This window comes from Emys orbicularis, chromosome 12 (assembly GCF_028017835.1).
Source record: "Emys orbicularis isolate rEmyOrb1 chromosome 12, rEmyOrb1.hap1, whole genome shotgun sequence".
Lineage (NCBI taxonomy): Eukaryota > Metazoa > Chordata > Testudines > Emydidae > Emys > Emys orbicularis.
The window spans coordinates 5836187-5855360 of record NC_088694.1 but is presented as its reverse complement, the minus strand read 5'-3'; the positions used below and the strand labels follow the sequence as shown (position 1 = coordinate 5855360).

General features: G+C 48.7%; 1 protein-coding gene across 5 annotated transcripts in view; it reads right to left on the bottom strand.

Annotated features, from left to right (window-relative positions):
- The window catches only part of KCNQ2 (potassium voltage-gated channel subfamily Q member 2), a 113933-nt gene extending 96953 nt beyond the window's left edge, over nt 1-16980 (bottom strand). For all 5 annotated transcript variants that reach the window (XM_065414277.1, XM_065414276.1, XM_065414278.1 and 2 more), the window contains exon 1: nt 16685-16980. In XM_065414277.1, the coding sequence (XP_065270349.1) occupies nt 16685-16980 (296 nt within the window). The remainder of the gene's footprint in view (nt 1-16684) is intronic.
- Between the last annotated feature and the right edge of the window lie 2194 nt (nt 16981-19174).

Below are 19174 nucleotides of genomic sequence, written 5' to 3'. Positions count from 1 at the left end.
TGAGCAGATGGCTCATGTATTGTGTACGCCTCTGAAACCTGAGATGTCTGTCCTTATTTACAGGTTGGCCTCACTAATTATGCCAAGGGAGAGAGAGATGTGCTCAAAAATATCTCAAGTACCTCATCACCTCCTAAGCAAAAAAATCCAACCAACTAAAAAAAAACGTCAACAGCCACAAACCCTGAAAAAAACCACCCTTAAAAATGAGAGTAAATTCATAAAATTATGCACATTTATGTAAAAATGTTTACACCTATTATAATTTATTAATAAAACAAAAGTAGAGTTTTTATCCCAAAAAGGGAGACGTTTCAGAAATGCCATGAACCCCACTACCAACTTTCACTGTTGCTATCACTTTTATAAGTAAGGCACTCAGATACTACGGAGATAGGTAGCCACACAAAGTCCTGGTAGAGAGACAGAGAGATCTCCTAAGACAGAGCCAGATTTTTGCCGTCCTTACTCACACTTAGCTCCTTGGGGACAGATTTTTAAAATCCCATTTTGATTTCAGTGGGACCTATTTCCCTACATACCTTTAAAAATCTAGTTCTTAATCTATGAGCAGCCCAATTAATTTCACTGGGAGGGGCTATTCAGCGTGAATAAGGGGTATCCCCTCCAAGGCATTTGCTTTATTTAACTTCTAGGTGCTGTACAAACAGAACGATGATACAGAACCTGCCCTGAAAAGCCTGAAGTCTAAGTTTAAGATGAGAGACGTCTTAACAGATGGATTCAATAAAGTGATGGGGAAGCAAAAGATACCAGTGAAGTGATACTGGTCAGCGTGATAAGCAGCAGTCCCAGGACACCAGCTGCCTGACCATTGTCAAGTTTTTGTACGCGGGCCCTATGCACAGTTACCTGCTCCTACAAAACCCAGGGTCAAGGTTGTGGATCAGGCAGTTGCACACCGAGATGGGAATCTGTGCCCAAAACTACCCAATTTGTGTACATACATACTGGTTTTAAGGACACAATTAACTGTGCATGTGCATATTCTGTGCCCCGGTCTTTGAAAACCAGGGCCATGATGATTCCATAAGACTGGAGGGAATAATATACACAGAAGCACAGATTCCTAGCTGCACTTGGTGCATCTCAGGAGGGGTGAAAAAGTGGATCTCATCCCCCTTTGCACTCCCCCTGTTCCTGGCTGTGAATCAGAGTAGACTGAGGTCTGCTCTAACTTACACCAGTTGCCCAGAACACACACATCACCCAGGGCTGTTCTAGCTGCCAGGGATCACTGAAGTGTATGGATGTCACAGACAAGCTCCTATTCCCCTAGTCATGCCACCCTTTGCCTAAGCAGTCCGGAGATTCCTGCGGCTTACACCAGTTTTCAGGCTCTCTGGGCTGCTGACTCAAGCCCAGAGTACATATAAAGAGACAGGGCAGGGTCTGGGAGCGGAAGAGGTACACCCACTCTTCTGAAATGTAATATAAACACTGAAATAAATAGCGCTCTGCCTAACGAGATGACTCAGGAGTCTCAAATCAACATGCTGAGGTGTGAGCGAAGGTCTAGTTAGGAGGATTTGGCTAGACAGACTATGGCAGTTCCAGTGGTGTCAGACACATCGAAACAAGAAGGATTTATGAAAGGGAAGCAAAACAATGGCCTACCAGCTCAACAGCTACATCAGCCTGATCTCTCCAACTGCCCTAGCTTTTATACTGTGACACTTTGGTCCTCATTACTTAGCACAGGTTCTGTAACTGCAACATGTGTACGGTTTGGCTGGATCAGGGTGTTAGACATTAATTGCACTACTAATCTCACTGTGTACTTTGGTTGGGCAAATTCAAAAGCACACCTACCTGCAGAATCCACCATAAAACAGCAGCACAAAACAGAACTGGTGGTTTTGTTTCACTTCTCTTACCCTTCCCTTTATTAATTGCTGAACCATTAATATCATGCTCACATTTCTAAACTGGCAAGAGCAATATATAAAATGAATCCCACTGATTAAAAAAACCTTTCTTCTTCTGAGCCTACCTTCAGGTATTTTCATTAATTATTATTATTACTATTTATTATTCGTATCGAAGTAGCTCCTAGGAGCCCATTGTCACAGCCTCTGTACAAACCCACAACAAGTTTATGTGCATACATTGCATTAATTTGAATTGCAGAGACCAGACCAATCTCGCCACATGCACAGGTTCACTGCTAAAGCCAGATACGGTCAGTGGACATTTCATTACTGGAGTATGTTATTCTGCGTTGGACCAGCCCAACAGAAATCGGAGTTTCTGCTGGGACACTAGAGTGTGGAATCAATCCACAAACATACACACACTGCCAGAGTGTTGAACTAGCACTTTTAACAGCATAGGGTTTGTGCAGGCTAGAACTTTTGGCCAGATTTTTCAAGAGCTATTTGATCTCAATTGTTCAACCTACCCTGTTGAGCTACTCTCATATAGTAAGTGCCCTTTAGAGCTGGAACCTCAAAATTTGGTGCACTCATTTACCACAGACACGTACCTGATTACAGAAAAGAAAACTGGCATGTGACATATCTGTCATAGGGCACCACAAGGTCATTGGCCTAACAAATCATCAAAAATAATATTAATTTCTTCCAGGAAGTGGTCACATTGCCCAAGAGATATACAGTTTGGAGAAATTAACTGTGATGGAATCCCTGGGGTAAAATCTGGAACTATTCTGCCCCCTTAACTCTCCAGCCTGTGCTGTCTCTCACAAAGCTATGCCAGTGACAAGCAACCAATGCCCTCCATAGGATCATCGAATATCAGGGTTAGAAGGGACCTCAGGAAGTCATCTAGTCCAACCACCTGCTCAAAGCAGGACCAATCCCCAACTATTTTTTTTACCCCAGAGCCCTAACTGGTCCTCGCAAGGATTGAACTCACAACCCTGGGTTTAGCAGGCCAATGCTCAAACCACTAAGCTATCCCTCCCCCACAGGAAGTACAATCACAGCCATGAGCATGTGGAGCCTCACACCAGTGAAATTGCATGAATGCTCTCTAAGCCACTCACGAAGAATACAGAGAGAGGCACCAGCAGATAGGGTGACCTGCTGGTGCCTCTCACCCAGGTCAAATATCGGGATGCGGGGGGAGGGCGGGGCAGAGCAAAAAAAAAAAAAAACGGCAGCAGAGCAAAAAAACAACCCCCCCCCCTTTCCTCCTCCCTCCGCAAGCGCTGGAGGGAGGCCCCGGAGACGCAGGGGGAGCGCGGGGCCGAGGTGAGTGAGAGTCCGGCCTGGCCCCGAGCGCAGGCAGGACTCAGTCGGGCGGTACCTGGAGGGAGAGCAGGGAGGAGCCCGCGGGGCCAGGCGGCGGCTGTTCTCCCCACCTGGGCAGCGGGACTCGGGAGCAGCCGCTGCTGCAGCTCCTACTGCCGCGGCCGGAGGAAGCGGCCATGGCGCTCAGCGGCTGCGGCTCTGGCGCCCGGGCCCGAAACCCCCGAGCCCGGGCCTGTTGCGGGGACCCAGCAGCGCAATCCCGCGGGCCTCGAGCGGGACGGGGGGGCCGGGGCCGCCCGTGGGATTGCACCAGCTGGGCAGCCAGCCCAGACGTGACTGGCCAGGGGCTGGGTGCGCGCAGCGTGCGCGCTGCTGGGTCCCCGCAACAGGCCCGGGTGTCATGTTTGTATTCAAATTTATGAATATTGGCTGTGTACTGGCTTGATTTTTAAGTAGCCTTAGACCAGGTCTACACCCAGCCGCTAGTTCGGCGGCTGGGAATCGAAGTTCTGGGTTCGATTTATCGCGTCTGGTCTGGACGCGATAAATCGATCCCGGAAGCGCTCGCCGTCGACTGCGGTACTCCAGCTCGGCGAGAGGAGTACTGCGGAGTCGACGGGGAGCCTGCCTGCCGCGTGTGGACCGCGTCTGAACCGCGGTAAGTTCGAACTAAGGTATGTCGACTTCAGCTACGTTATTCACGTAGCTGAAGTTGCGTACCTTAGTTCGAATTTGGGGGGTAGTGTAGACCAGGCCTTAGTAAAGCATTTGGTCAGCTTCTTGAGAAAGGAATGTGCAAATTAAGTGCCCAATCAAGAAGCACTTAAGGGATAATGGATCTTGGGAGGCTCCAATCCACATAAGACGTCTACATGAGGACCTTCAAGGTAGCAGATAAGCTATGGCTGCTGCCTGTAAAAACGGAGTCATGCATGGACATGTGACTTGCCCATGTGACTCCAAAACTCCATCTTGGAGCTGGACTTTGCACAGGAGAGAGGAGGGGGTCTCCACCCACAAGAGAAAGTCTACTTAAACCCCTGGAAGACCCTCCATTTTGTCTTCAGCTGGCGAAAGAAAGAGTCTCTCCACCCCCAAGGATACCAGAAAGAAACTGGAACAAAGGACAGTAACTACAGTGGGTGTGAGTGATTGCTGGACCCAGACTAGAAGGAGACTAGTCTGTAAAAGGAAGCTTACTGGAATTCCTCTAAGGGTGAGGTTTTTATCTGTACTCAGTTTTCTTACTGTATTAGACTCAGACTTGCGTGTTTTATTTTATTTTACTTGGTAATTCACTTTGTTCTGTCTGCTACTACTTGGAACCACTTAAATCCCACTTTCTGTATTTAATAAAATCACTTTTTACTTATTAATTAACCCAGAATATGTATTAATACCTGTGGGGGCAAACAACTGTACACATCTCTCTATGAGTGTTATAGAGGGCGAACAATTTATGAGTTTACCCTGTATAAGCTTTATACAGGGTAAAATGGATTTATTTGGGGTTTAGCCCCCATTCAGAGTTGGGCATCTCAGTGTTAAAGACAGGAATACTTCTTAAGTTGCATTCAGTTAAGTCTGCAGCTTTGGGACACGTGGTTCAGACCCTGGGTCTGTGCTGGAGCAGACGGGCGTGTCTGGCTCAACAAGACAGGGTGCTGGAGTCCCAAGCAGGCAGGGAAAGCAGGGGCAGAAGTAGTCTTGGCACATCAGTTGGCAGTCCCTAAGGGGGTTTCTGTGATCCAACGCATCACAACAGGGGTTCCAGGGTGCTATTTTGAGGTACAGAGTGTCACAAACTCAACTGGAATCCATGGATCTATGTACCGGATTGTAGCTAAAGATATTGTTGAAGGCAAATGAGCACACTGTAGGCTGCGACACTGATAGCCAGGTCCAGCCAAAGGGTGGACAGCTGTCAGGTAGTATCTTATCATGTGTGCATCTTAAAAGAGCTGCATTTGTGGTTCTCACATCTGAACCGCGTCATTGACAAAGGGAAGGGAAACTGATGCAACTGGACATTTTGCTGATATGCATGTGTCTCAGAGATAACAGGCCACCTAAGCCCCCCATGGAGGATATAGCCAGCATTCCTCAAATGCAACATCAGCAACACTTGGGAAAAAACACAGGGCAAGGCCACATTTTATGAAATACAGTGGAGAAAACAACACAGAGGATGCTGGAGATTGATATTTATGATTATGTTATTCCTGAGCAGGATGTTCAGGATCATCATCATCATCAATTTCCTATTGGGTTGGAAAATCTGAATAAGCTTGTCTTTCCCGTCCACATTCCTACCAGCTTCTCCCCTCCTGCCTTCTCCTCACCCCACCTTAGCCCCAAGAACTCAGACATTCTTTTGCAAACTCCACAAACAAAAACAGAAAAAAACCAAACCAGAAATAACATCAAACGGTAGAGGGGAACTAAGATGATGTTTGGGCAGACACCATCCTGATAGCTGTCTGCTGCAGCCCTTTCTCCTGTCTTTCATCTGTCTTGTCTTTTTGATACTGTAAGCTCTTTGGGCGCGGGACGGTCTCTTACGATGTGTATGTGCAGCACCACAACGGAGCTCTTATTTCAGTTAGGGACACTGTTAGCATAATAAATATGGATTATCGTTACTTTTTACTACATAGTACGTTAATTAATCTTTTCTTTGACTTTTATATTTTCCTGTTGCAGTGGGTATTGAAATTACCCTTCAGCTGCACTGAACAGATATCACAATAAAGAGATGGGCTGGGTGTCTACTAGGAAACAAGCTCCTAGGTTTACTCGTTCTTGACATATGAGACGGGATAGTTTCTGTACATACGAGTCAACTTATATGTCAGTATTTATGGTAATGCTTTCCCCCTGCGTGCGGTAATAACTTCACAAGGACTGACAGCCCGTCAGCAGAACCTGTGTTCTTATCTACTGCCCTACTGCTGTAAGCTATTGCAGTGCACAGCAGTAACTCCAGCTATCTCAGCTGTATTTCGCTATGGTTTTGTCACGTCCCTCGGCGGCACAGCTATAAGAAGAGAGCACCATAAAACAAAGCTTTCAGGAAAGCAGGTGTCCGTTTACAAAAGAGGTACCCGGAAATTCACTGGCCTGAAAGTTCACAACTAAGAGGGTCTCCTCCTTTCAAACTAATGGCCAGTCCACTCACACTCAGAAGGGAGCATAAACCTCAGTCCTCCAAGAGACAAAGTGCCAAACGTCTCATGATTCACCCTGGTGATCCTGCAACCAACGCCTCTTAGTACAATGGTTGGGGAGCAGGCAGGCTGTAACTGCCGCTTACTTTATCACTGTAACCTTGTCCTTCCCCTCATTTCTCTATCCATCTCCAACCGTTGTCTCTCATCACATGTTTAGAGAGTAAGATCTTTGAGACTGTCTCTTTGCTAAGTATTTGTACAGCACCCAGCACAATGGGGCCCTGATTGGGTTATTAAGTGCTACAGTGTTTAATACATTAATAATAAAATAATAATAATGATGATTAATAATAAATAGTTCCATAGGTATGGATTCCTTATCACACCTTCCCACATTTCTGTACTCCTGCATTCTCTCCCACATTTTTATTGGGGTCTGTTATAAAGTTCCCTTTGTAAAGAACACCTCACTCATGGAGCTGAGCAACACACCAGTGGTTGGATTGGTTTCTCAGAACCTCATCAGCTGGGTTTAGGCTTTGAATAATCAAAACCTGGGGCGGCTCAGCTCTAGATCTCATTTTGCCTGAATTTCAGGGGGTTTGGAACAATGGCTCTGTATTTAACCCACATCTAGTTTCTACAGAGATGGACCAAACCTGGGCTGGGTCTAGGTTTTGCAAAGTCTTGTCAGTCTGGTTTTTAGTTTGCATATCAAAGCCAGATTCTGTTTTCTATTCCTGTTCCATTTCAGTTCTTATACCATCCTCACCACCGGAGTATCTGAGCACCACTGGCATTCTGACTGCATCCTTTTTAAGATGCACAATCCACACAGGAAATGTCGGTACTTTGCTTTTGGGCACCTGTTGACACACTGTCTGAGTTGAAACAACCGAGTATCTCGCTGACACTATTAATCTGTTTTTAGCTAATCAAAACAGCAGCCTCTCTGAGTGACTTGTCTTCTGTAATCCAATTAGAGCTCTGATAGCAAAGGAAAGAGCATCAGTCTCCGTAGGTTTTGACTGTGCAAGTGCATAGCTGTGGCACATCAAGGTTGCTAACCAGTTCCACTCCACGAGCTCCTATAGAACAATCTGTCATAGGACTAACAGATCACTCAAGACAGGGCTCTTTAAGGTTCAGGCTATATCCAAGGCTGTTTATCAACTAAGCTTCATACACATCATACTTGGTGTATCTTTCAAACACTCTCAGAGAAGCACAGCAACGAGACAGAAAAAAAAGAACTATGAGATCATCTAATCCATTCCCCACCCCAGGAGTAAGATTGTCCCTTATAAGATATTATCTTTCTATAGAGGGAATGAGTTAGATTGGTGCCTACAGGACATCACCTCCTGTGGAATCCAAGGAGATTTTAAATGTCTCAAGTAATAGGGATCCCACCCATTCACGCGGGGAGTGATTCCGTAGTCAGTTAATTTCATGGTATTCAGCCTATATCTTCCCTTTCTTAAATTCATTTGATTGTTCTTACTCCCATGCGACATCCTAAGGGATCGTTTCTCTTCCATACACCAGAGAGCACTAAGCCCTAGGAGTAGTCCCGTTGTAAATGCTTAAAATCACAGGGGTTGCACAGGCGGCAATTTAAAGGGCCTGGGGATACTATATCCAGAGGTGAAAGTAAGCCGGTATGTCCCGGTATGGCATACCGGCAAGAGCCGGTTCATCGTACCGGGGCGGCCTGGCTTCCCCAGGCGGCAATTTAAAGGGCCTGGGGCTCCCAGCAGCGGCTGGAGCCCCAGGCCCTTTAAATTGCTACCAGAGCCCCACTGCTGGAGCCCTGGGGTAGCGGCGGCGGGGCTCTGGGGTTTATATAAAGGGCCTGGGCGGTAGAAGCAGCGGAGTCCTGGGCCCTTTAAATAGCCCCCGGAGCCCTGGAGTAGCGGCGGGGCTCCGGCAGCTATTTAAAGGGCTTGGGGCGGTAGAGGCAGGGGAGCCCCAGGCCCTTTAAATAGCCACCGGAGCCCTGCTGCCGGAGCCCTGGGGTAGCAGCGGCAGCCAGGGGCTCCGGCAGCAGTTTAAAGGGCCCGGGGCGGTAGCGGCGGCCGATCCCTGGGCCCTTTAAACTGCTGCCGGAGCCCCCGGCTGCCGCTGCTACCCTGGCGGGGGAGGGCACTTACCAGTACAGGGCGGGCCAGAGCTGGCTCTGATACCATTCCTGCCCCTTCCGCCCGAGGCCCCGCCCCTTCCAGGGGCCAGAGCGAGCCCCAACACAGCCCCGTACCGGTAAGTCCCTATTTCTACTTTCACCCCTGACTATATCCTTAACATTCCCCATCCCTGCCCTCAACCTCTTCCCCCTGCAAACCCTGTTTCCCCACTAGGTGTCTGTTAAAGCACAAAACGACGTGGGTCTACGGGGTTTACTGCTTTTTGCATTATTTCTTTGTGCATGCGCCACAGCCATCAAGAATGTCGGCAAATTTCTGGGACTTAGATTAGTTCGTTAGCTTGGGCTCCCTCTGAAAGAACTGCTGGGGCTTCCACTGTGCAGAGGGTACACAATACTCCACATGAATTGCTGATTATAAAATTTGTTATTAAAGTCTTTTTTTGTGGTTTAGGGTTTTTGGAGGGGGAGTGTCAGAAAAATAACTTTAAAAAGTAGGCCAGCCACCCTAGTTATAACCAAAGAGATGGCTTTAGGGGAGAACGGTTTTAACATGCCAACAGCACCTTAGAAATACTGAAGCCAGACAGAGCTGGTGGACAGGTGGAAGAACTACTTAGTTTAGCTCCATATTGGCTGTCATGCAGTTAAAAAAGCCCAAAGGCCATGATAAAGCAATCTCCTCTCTACACCAGCTCATGACTTCTGCTTGAGATAATTCCCAACAAGCTGTCCACACTTTTATATTTTGGTGCTTTATAATCAATGGATATGATCCCCCAGCTTCTTCAAGTTATATATTATAGGGTGTCATATTCCGGTTGTCCAAGATAGAGCTGATGGAATTGTGTGGGGAGCTGAAATCACTTGGCATGTTCAGTGAGGTGAGGACATAGCATCATTCATTTTTATTGTGGAAGAATTACTCCTGCCCAGCACCCTGGATGGAAAGGAAAGACAACTGAGGGTCCGCATTTAAAGAAAACATACTTCTCTGCAATCCCGAGGGTCCGTTCTTCCCCATAGGGTAACTGTCAGTGCAACTCAATTATTTTTACTTAGAATCTAGTTAGTGTCCCTTTAAATAATTGAAGTTGCGGAAATAGAAGATTTAACAGCACTGGGTAAAGCCAGATAGAGGGCTGGCAAGATCCCCCAATATGCAATACGCCTCTGTGCCAATCTGTGATACCTTTATTTAGCAGCAGTGAGATCGCCAATCATCCCCCTTGTAATGTGGGTCTGTTATAACTAGATAACAATGTCTATTGTAACTATGTTCGGGAGACCAAGTTAAGGTCACCAGAATAATTTGCTTATTTTCATTTGAGACTTAAGCCATTTTTGACCCTTGATCACCAGAAGCCATAAGTGAGGTCAATAACCTGTAACTGTGCAAAATACGATGTGATACAGGGCCTGATCCTGCCAGGTGCTGAGTGCCATCAGCTCACATTGACTTGGTGGGAATTAAGAGAATTCAACACCAACAGAAACGGGTCCATGTTTTGGTAGGAAAGATACTCCAAAACCAAAGTCGCATTAGTTGATATGGCTTCACTGCACCAACCTAACCCTGTTCTCTCACAAACACTACACTGGAGCAAAACATGGAAGTATTAAACATGGTTGTAATTTTTTTAACATGGCTAAAACAATGTATTTTCTCCCAACCTTGTTCTGAGAAATGGATGAACGATTTTGGTTGAAATTAAAAAAAAAAAAAAAAAAATCAGCTTGAGGCACATACTGATGTGATAAATTTACTAGTAATAAGTCACCAGGACCAGATGGTATTCACCCAAGAGTTCTGAAGGAACTCAAATATGAAATTGCAGAACTACTAACTGTGGTACGTAACCTATCATTTAAATGAACCTCTGTACCAGAGGACTGGAGGATAGCTAATGTAATGCCAATTTTTAAAAAAAGACTCCAGAGGTGATCCTGGCAATTACAGGCCGATACGCCTAACTTCAGCACCTGGCAAACTGGTTGAAACTATAGTAAAGAACAGAATTATCAGACCAGATGAACACAATATGTTGGGGAAGAGTCAATGCGGCTTTTGTAAAGGAAAATCGTGCCTCGTTATTCTATTAGAATTCTTTGAGGGCGTCAACAAGCATGTGTACAAGAGTGTACTTGGACTTTCAGAAAGCCTATGACAAAGTCCCTCACCATAGGCTCTTAAGCAAAGTAAGTAGTCATGAATTAAGAGGGAAGGTCCTCTCATGGATCGGTAACTGGTTAAAAGATAGGAAACAAGGGGTAGGAATAAATGGTCAATTTTCACAGTGGATAGAGGTAAATAGCGGGGTCCCCCAAGGATCTGTACTGGGACCAGTGCTGTTCAACATATTCACAAATGATATGGAAAAGGGGGTAAACAATGAGGGGGCAAAGCTTGCAGACGACACAAAATTACTCAAGGTAGTTAAGTCCAAAGCTAACTGCGAAGAGTTACAAAGGGAGCTCACAAAACTGGATGACTGGGCAACAATATGGCAGGTGAAAATCTTGATAAATGCAAAGTAACGCATATTGGAAAACAGAATCCCAATCATACCTATAAAATGATGAGGTCTAAATTAGCTGTTACCACTCAAGAAAGAGATCTTTCTCTGAAAACATCTGTTCAATGTGCAATGGCACTCAAAGAAACAAACAGAATGTTACGAACCATTAGGAAAGGGATAGATAATGAGACAGAAAATATCATAATGCCACCATATAAATTCATGGTACGCCCACTTATTCAGCTTGGAAAAGAGACGATTAAGGTGGGGTATGACAGAGGTCTATAAAATCACGAATAGTGTGAAAAAAGTGAATAAGGAAGTGTTATTTACCCCTTCACATAACACAGGAACCAGGAGCACCCAATGAAATTAATAAGCAGCAGGTTTAAAACAAACAAAAGGAAGCACTTCTTCACACAATGCACAGTCAACATGTGGAACTCGTTGCCAGGGGATGTTATAAAGGCCAAAAGTATAACTGGATTGAGAAGAGAATTAGATAAATTCATGGAGGACAGGTCCATCAATGGCTATTAACCAAGACGTTCAGAGACACAACCCCATGCTCTGAGTGTCCCTAAACCTCTGACTTACAGAAGCTGGGAATGAACAACAGGGGATGGATCACTCAGTAATTGCCCTGTTCTGTTCATTCCCTCTGAAGCATCTGGCACCAGCCACTGTCAGAAGACAGGATACTAGATATTGCATCCTATGAACAGATTACAGTGAGCAAGATAGAGGAATTTGAAGAAATATGTGAAATAGGCAAGAGGGAAAGACAACCTCAAGCCCGAGTCCCACCACCCACTCAATCTCTGTGTAGACAGCCAGTTCAAGGCCTATGCACCAGCTGTCTCCCAGGAAAAGCCTATGTTGGTACTTAAGCGGGGCTTCACTTGAGCATTATCAGGCCCCATTCTGCTTAGGTCAGACTCTGAGAGGAGAAGCAGAGCGGGCATGAGAGAAATAATCCAATGAAAATCATAGATACAATGGGACTGATTTTCAGTGGGGGCAGAACCCAACCTTCACTCCGGCAGACACAGTTTTGCACATGAAAATTCTGTCCCCTGTATGCTCGGCTGTTAGTGCATGAAAGTGCTTGTGTAAAATGGTGTGTTCACAAGTGAAGGCCCATTTTATATCCTATGAACAGGCCACCACTTGTGTTAGCCTGGGGATGGTGTCAAAAAAATCAATCGCAATACAGAGACACAGAATAGTCCGTGGTTTTGCCCCCAAACTGGCACAAAGGGGCAACAGCACATGTCCAGAGGGAAGTAGACCCGTTGGGATGAGACCGCATCTCACTTGGCTTCCTGTGGTGAGCTAATCATCAGCTGTGAAAACTGATCACCAGCACTGGGAAGCTACCTATCTGCTCACCTCTCCAAGAGGAAATTCAGGGGATCTGACCTTTTAAAGCCAAAGTACCAGCCACCCACACAATGTCAAGAGAACGCCAGCACACTGCTGTGGTTTGCCAAATCCCATACTTCATCCCTGAAAGAAGACAAGGTCCAACAAGAACATGCAGAGCTAGCATTGGCTGAGAAAGCACCTCTATGCCCCAGGATGCCATTACAGCGAGGGGAGTGGAACAGAGGACAAAGCAGATCAGTCCCAATTGTTATATGGCTGTGTGCCATAACTTTCATATATGCTTTCATATAGTCAACCACAATACTGCTTTAACTACATTTTTGGACTGAATTTCCTTTGTTTTTTTAAACAATCATCATAGTGTGAGATGTGAGGGTCAAAAACGAGGAGAAACAAGAAAAATCCTGGCTGAGACCTGCCTGTGGAAATGAACATACCATGCGCACTTAGATGTACAATAGTTTACGTCACTGTGTGATGTCGGACTCTAACGTGTGGTGCTCCAGATGTTACAGAGTTACCTATGCAAATGCATCTATCTGCATTTAAAATAGAATCCATGTGCATTTAGGACGTTTCGCTGTAAGGAGACAATATTTGAGAGTCTAATCACTGACACAAACACACCTGCCTTCATTTCAGTGGGTGAAGCACTCACTACCTGCACTATGGCGCCTGAAAACTCCCCAGAGTGCCGCACCCTGGTGGAAACTGAGTCCAATACTACACATGTGCATCGCAGATGAAATTCACTCCTGTGCAGAAGGCCTATGCACCACTTATGCTCCCCAAACAGGGCTCAACTGAGGGAAGAAGTAGCAAGGTCTAGTGGCGAGGGCACTGCACTGGGAGTCAGGAGACCTGGATTCTGAGCCCAGCTCTGCCACTGCCCTGCTATGTGTTCTTGAGCAAGTCATTTCACCTACCTGTGCCTCTACTCTCTCACCCTTTGTCTGCTTTGCCTACTTAGATGGTAATCTCTTTGTAGCAAGGACTGTCTCTCAGTCTCACTACATGTCTTATTCAATGTCTTATTCGACATTGGTGAGGCCTCATCTGGAGTACTGTGTCCAGTTTTGGGCCCCACACTACAAGAAGGATGTGGAAAAATTGGAAAGAGTCCAGCGGAGGGCAACAAAAATGATTAGGGGTCTGGAGCACATGACTTATGAGGAGAGGCTGAGGGAACTGGCATTGTTTAGTCTCCAGAAGAGAAGAATGAGGGGGGATTTGATAGCAGCCTTCAACTACCTGAAGGGGGGTTCCAAAGAGGATGGAACTCGGCTGTTCTCAATGGTGGCAGATGACAGAACAAGGAGCAATGGTCTCAAGTTGCAGTGGGGGAGGTCTAGGTTGGATATTAGGAAACACTATTTCACTAGGAGGGTGGTGAAGCACTGGAATGCGTTACCTAGGGAGGTGGTGGAGTCTCCTTCCTTGGAGGTTTTTAAGGCCCGGCTTGACAAAGCCCTGGCTGGGATGATTTAGTTGGGAATTGGTCCTACTTTGAGCAGGGGGTAGGACTAGATGACCTCCTGAGGTCCCTTCCAACCCTGATATTCTATGATTCTATGTAGGTACGGCACCTAGCCCTATGGGACTAGTGTTATTTGGGTTCTCTAGGCACTAATGTAATATGAATAAATAATTACAAAAACAAATGGGGCATAACGGGTGCATAGGCTTTCATTCGTCTATATGTGTATTATGTTCTTTACATCTGTAAGTGAGCAACGTGCCAGGGCTAACTCTGGCACAAGTATGGGCCAAAAGACCCGAATGCTGGGCAGCTTCCCAGTACTGTGTAACACGCGTCTGAAGCATCGTAACATGTAGGCCCTTGAAATGGTCACTGGTCCAGCACTGAAGGCAGCATACGCTTAGACCGCATTTTCCTGATCAATGCTTGAGGGGAAACAGTTTTGTGGCAGAGCCTTTAAAAAACAAAGTGTCTGGAGGTTTGGAATGCACTGAAGTATTCCTGAGAGAGGGGGATAGGTGGGAAAAGTTCAGGGGAGGTGCGTCACATGGTTGTGGAAATAAAAACACTTATTCCCTGGACATGGTGTCCACATACGGAGCATACAGCGTGAAATTCAGACACTTACCACAAGGTCTAAGCCCCGCTTAAGCTCGGTTTTGAGGACTTCAGTAGTACAGGCCTTGTGATGGTCCTCTGCATATGGGGCTGGATTTCACCTCTGGGGAAGGACTATGAGGGATGATGTAAAGTTTGTAGCTGCATGAATCTGGGATGATCCCATTACTCCCTCAGGAATAGCAAGTGACATTATAAAGCTTTGTTTCTGAAAGGGGCCCCGAGGAGATAAATTCAGGACAGTGCGTCTGTCTGGATTAATCACACAAGAGTCAGGCAGGTTAGCTACACTATCCTCTTTGTACTAAAAAAGCTTCTTTGCATGGGGTTAACCTGCCATGTGCCATTTTGCTTTCATCCCATTCCACTTGTGTCATCTTTATCCTGACCCCTGCAATCACACTGGCTATCGCAGCTATAGTCAGCCCCTAGGGACTGATTTAGCCTTTGTGTGTATTTCATCATCAAGTATCCTGGGCACACATACACAGGGCTTGTTCACAAAATACGAGCCTGATTTTCGGAAGTGCTGAGCAAGGGAAGCCCATGAGAGCCGAAGGTGCTTGGCAGCTCTGAACATTGGATAACACGTATTCTAATTGTGGACCAAATGGAGAAATGAAGATATATTGGTGTGATTTGCTTCTCACTCAGTTATGATCTCTCTGGGAGAAACCTGGGCCCCATTGAAGTGAACAGCCATGCTCCCATGGACCTCATTGGAGCCAGAATTTCATCGTCTAAGTTTACTCAGCAACAAGATCTCTCTGAAATGCTTCCACTTACAAAATGGCTGAGCACCTGAATGCACTTCCCAACGCCTTTTAGTACCATCGCCATCACGTAAAAGGGAAAAACTTTAAAAAACAGGTCGGGAGGAGGCGAACCCTCAATTCAAAACAAACCCCAAACATACCACAACAAAAGGAAAAGCCAGGCACATGCCTCCGCCTTACATCAGATTTGGAGAAGAGCCTGGTGGGGACCATGGAAACTCCCAGAGGGAAGGGAGTTGCAGTAACACAGCAGCACATCATGTAGCTTGGCATCCCCTTTATATTCCCACAAACAACAGGAGCTGATCTGCGCTTTCTTCCAACTGATCGGTGGAATACAATCATTACTTGTTAAAAAAGGGCATCTGAGTGCAAACGTCTGCCTTGGGACTGCTCCATTGTCTACCACTCCCTCTCTCTGCTGTCAGGAATCAGACACTGATCAGCATTTCTTCCCTGACACAGCACTACTTTAGCTGGAGTCCACAAATCCCTTCCAGTCCACAGCCCAAAATGTTGCCAGACACAGATCCATCAAAGCTGGGGATAGAGGAAGGGGCGAATGGTGGGGTAGAGAAGGGAGACACAGCCCAGACAGCAGCGCCTGAGCCAGATTTTTTTCTGTCCCTTGCTGCTAACAGCATTGCTAGGATGATTCCAAGCAGGACCAAAAAAAAACAAAACAAAAAACCCCAGCCACTGCTCCATCTAAACCAGAACCAAGTGATCCATGAGCATGTCATGTCCCACAGCACATTGTGATCAGGCAGAGGAGGCAAGCACCCACATATACAAGCGAAGGAGCTAGGCGAGTGTATTCACCTAAGAACCAGAAGTGTTTGTATTGCATCTGGTTCAGGGCTGGGAAATGTGCATCACCGCGATCAGTCTTCCTGGGGTAAGCGACCCTCCAATTTTGCAGGGCTGCTTGTTTGATTTTTTGAGGTGGTCCCTCCCCGCTCCTTCTTAATAACTGCACCCTGCATTGGGGTCCAGGCAGCCCCCAGCAGGCGAGGCACAACACACAATGCAGGCAGCGCAACCAGGGCTCGGGAAGGGAAGGCGGAAAACCGGCTGGCTCAGCGGGTGTTTCCGAGCTGCAAGATGCAGACAGGCCAGTGTGGGGGGAAAAAGGGGGGGGGGCGCTTAAAACCTGCCACCCTGCAGCTCGCCCCTCCTCCTCTGCACACAGCGCCGCTCCCCCTGCATCTCGGTTTTAGCCCCCCGGGGGATGAGCTGCCAGGCATCCGCTGCCGCCCGGGCTGCCCCCTGTCCTGGCTGCAAGGTGAGCTGAGATCTCCAGCCTCCCTCTCCGGGGCAGGCTGCGCTCCGGCGCCCGCACTCGCTACTCACACGTAGGCGTGGTAAATGAAAGCCCAGCCGCGGGGTCGCTCCAGCACGTTGTAGAGGAAATTCTGCAGCTTGCGGTAAAAGGCATTCCTTTTGGGGGGCTTCCCCGTCCCGGAGATCCCGGAGCGGGGCTTGCTCAAGATGCTGCCCCGCTTGGTGCTCTCCGAGCCGGCGATGAGCAGCGCCCCATCCCGGTTGGAATCCGGGGCGCCTGGATCCAGCCCAACGAACCCCACTTTCAGCTTCTTCTCTCCGGTCGCACCCGGGTACACGCCTCCGTTGCGGGATTTCTGCACCATCCTCTCCCCGGGACTCGGTCGTTAGCCCGGGCTGGGGTGGGACCGACCCTGGCTGGCTTTCAGAGGGGGCGCAGGGCGGGGGGCGGCGGGCAGGGCAGCAGCCCGGGGCCGGAGAGAGGCATGGCAGGGCCGGGGCAGGGAGAGCAGGAGACTCGGGAAGGAAAAGCCGCAAGGGCGCTTTGCAGTCTGGCCAGCCCCCTCACCGCCCGCCCGCCTGCCTGCCGCAGCTCCGCCCGCCCGGCACGCTTGTCCCTGCCTCTCCGGGGTGGGGCTGGAGGGGGGAGCCGGGGAGGGGCACCCCCGCCCCGTTCCTCATGCCCCCGGCTTTGCAAAAGAGCCTTCCAGGCATGCTCCTTTGGGGAAGCCCGCGGATGAGAAGGGCCTGGGGATAGATGTATTGGTGGTGTGCAGTGTTGTTCTCCTCCGCCTTTCCCCGTTGTGCTTTGCAAAGAAATAAAGAAAATCCAGGCTCCTTCCCCGTGGCTTAGCAGGGACACGGCTCTGAAAATGACCCCCGTTAGGGATGGAGGTTAATGGTAGTGATGCTGCTATACACAGGGCTTAATTTGTGCCAGGGCTGAGCCCCCGCACCTCTGGGCCTGGCAGTTCCTAGCCCCCCGGCACCTCTGGGCCTCGCAGTTCCTAGCCCCCCCGGCACTCTGGGCCTGGCAGTTCCTAGCCCCCTGGCACCTCTGGGCCTGGCAGTTCCTAGCCCCCCCGGCACTCTGGGCCTGGCAGTTCCTAGCCCCTCGGCACCTCTGGGCCTGGCAGTTCCTAGCCCCCCGGCACCTCTGGGCCTGGCAGTTCCTAGCCCCTCGGCACCTCTGGGCCTGGCAGTTCATAGCCCCCCCGGCACTCTGGGCCTGGCAGTTCCTAGCCCCCCGGCACCTCTGGGCCTGGCAGTTCCTAGCCCCCTGGCACCTCTGGGCCTGGCAGTTCCTAGCCCCCCGGCACCTCTGGGCCTGGCAGTTCCTAGCCCCCAGCACCTCTGAGCTTAGCAGTTCCTAGCCCCCCGGCACCTCTGGGCCTGGCAGTTCCTAGCCCCCAGCACCTCTGAGCTTAGCAGTTCCTAGCCCCCCAGCACCTCTGGGCCTGGCAGTTCATAGCCCCCCCCCCCCGCACCTCTGGGCTTGGCAGTTCCTAGCCTCCCAGCACCTCTGGGCTTGCCCCGTCAGTTATGAAAGTAAAAAAATGACATGACCCCATCACCTCTTTCATTACAAATTAAGCAGTGGCTGTACACCGTCCAAAGGTGTACACAACTCATCTGTGGGGAATGCATGCCCTCCCCCCACTCGTTAGCCATCCCCCATCAGCCCATCCCCCAACATGCACAACTGTATCCCCTCCCAAGCCAGGAAGCCAGCCCCCTACTCCCCCACACACACTCTCCAGGTCCAGAGTGACTCCCCTCCCAGCCTTCCCCACATTCATATTATCACGCGGACACACAAATGGCTCCCCTCCCCAGGCCCAAATGGATTCTCTTCCCCCAATTCTTCCCTGCCAGACCCTGATTCTTTGGGAAACAGACAAACAAAAGCCCCCCTACCAGTAGAGGTGCTACTACTCCTCCCACCCGCCCATTCCTCTGTTGAAGGCAGCAAGCAGGGGCCACCCCCACTCTTCCACTGGGTGAGGGGAGCAGGAAAGAGTGGGAGGAGAGCCGTTAGGGTAGGTCCTCTCTACCGTGGAAGGCTTGAGGGGGAAGCCAGCTAGGAGCTAATCCTTCCCCTTGTCTCTCCATGAGGAGAAGACACTCACTGCTTCTCCCCAGGATGAGGGGAGGGGATGAGGCCAGGAACCACTGTCTCTGACTTTGCTCTTCTCTGCAAGAAAAGGGAGAAGGTTATCCCGGGTGGGGGGGCTGGGCTGCTGGCTGCCTCTGTCGTTCTTGTGCCTTGCTCCTTTCTCCTCTAGATAGGAGATGTGGGAGGAGTGGCACCCAGTGCAGGGCGCTCCTCTGCCAGAGTCCTGGCAGAACTTCAGGACTTCAATGCAGCAATTCTGCTAAGGGCATCAGGGCAGAGCCAGGTCTGCCTAATAAGTCACTGGTCTCCTTGATGTTTAAGCCAAGTTTCAGGGAGACACCACCCAAAACCTTACAGAGCATGTATCCCCAGGGCTGGCTCTGGCTTTAGAGTCCTCTATCTACCTACCATTGGGTTTTGTATGGTCTCGCATCACCGTAATA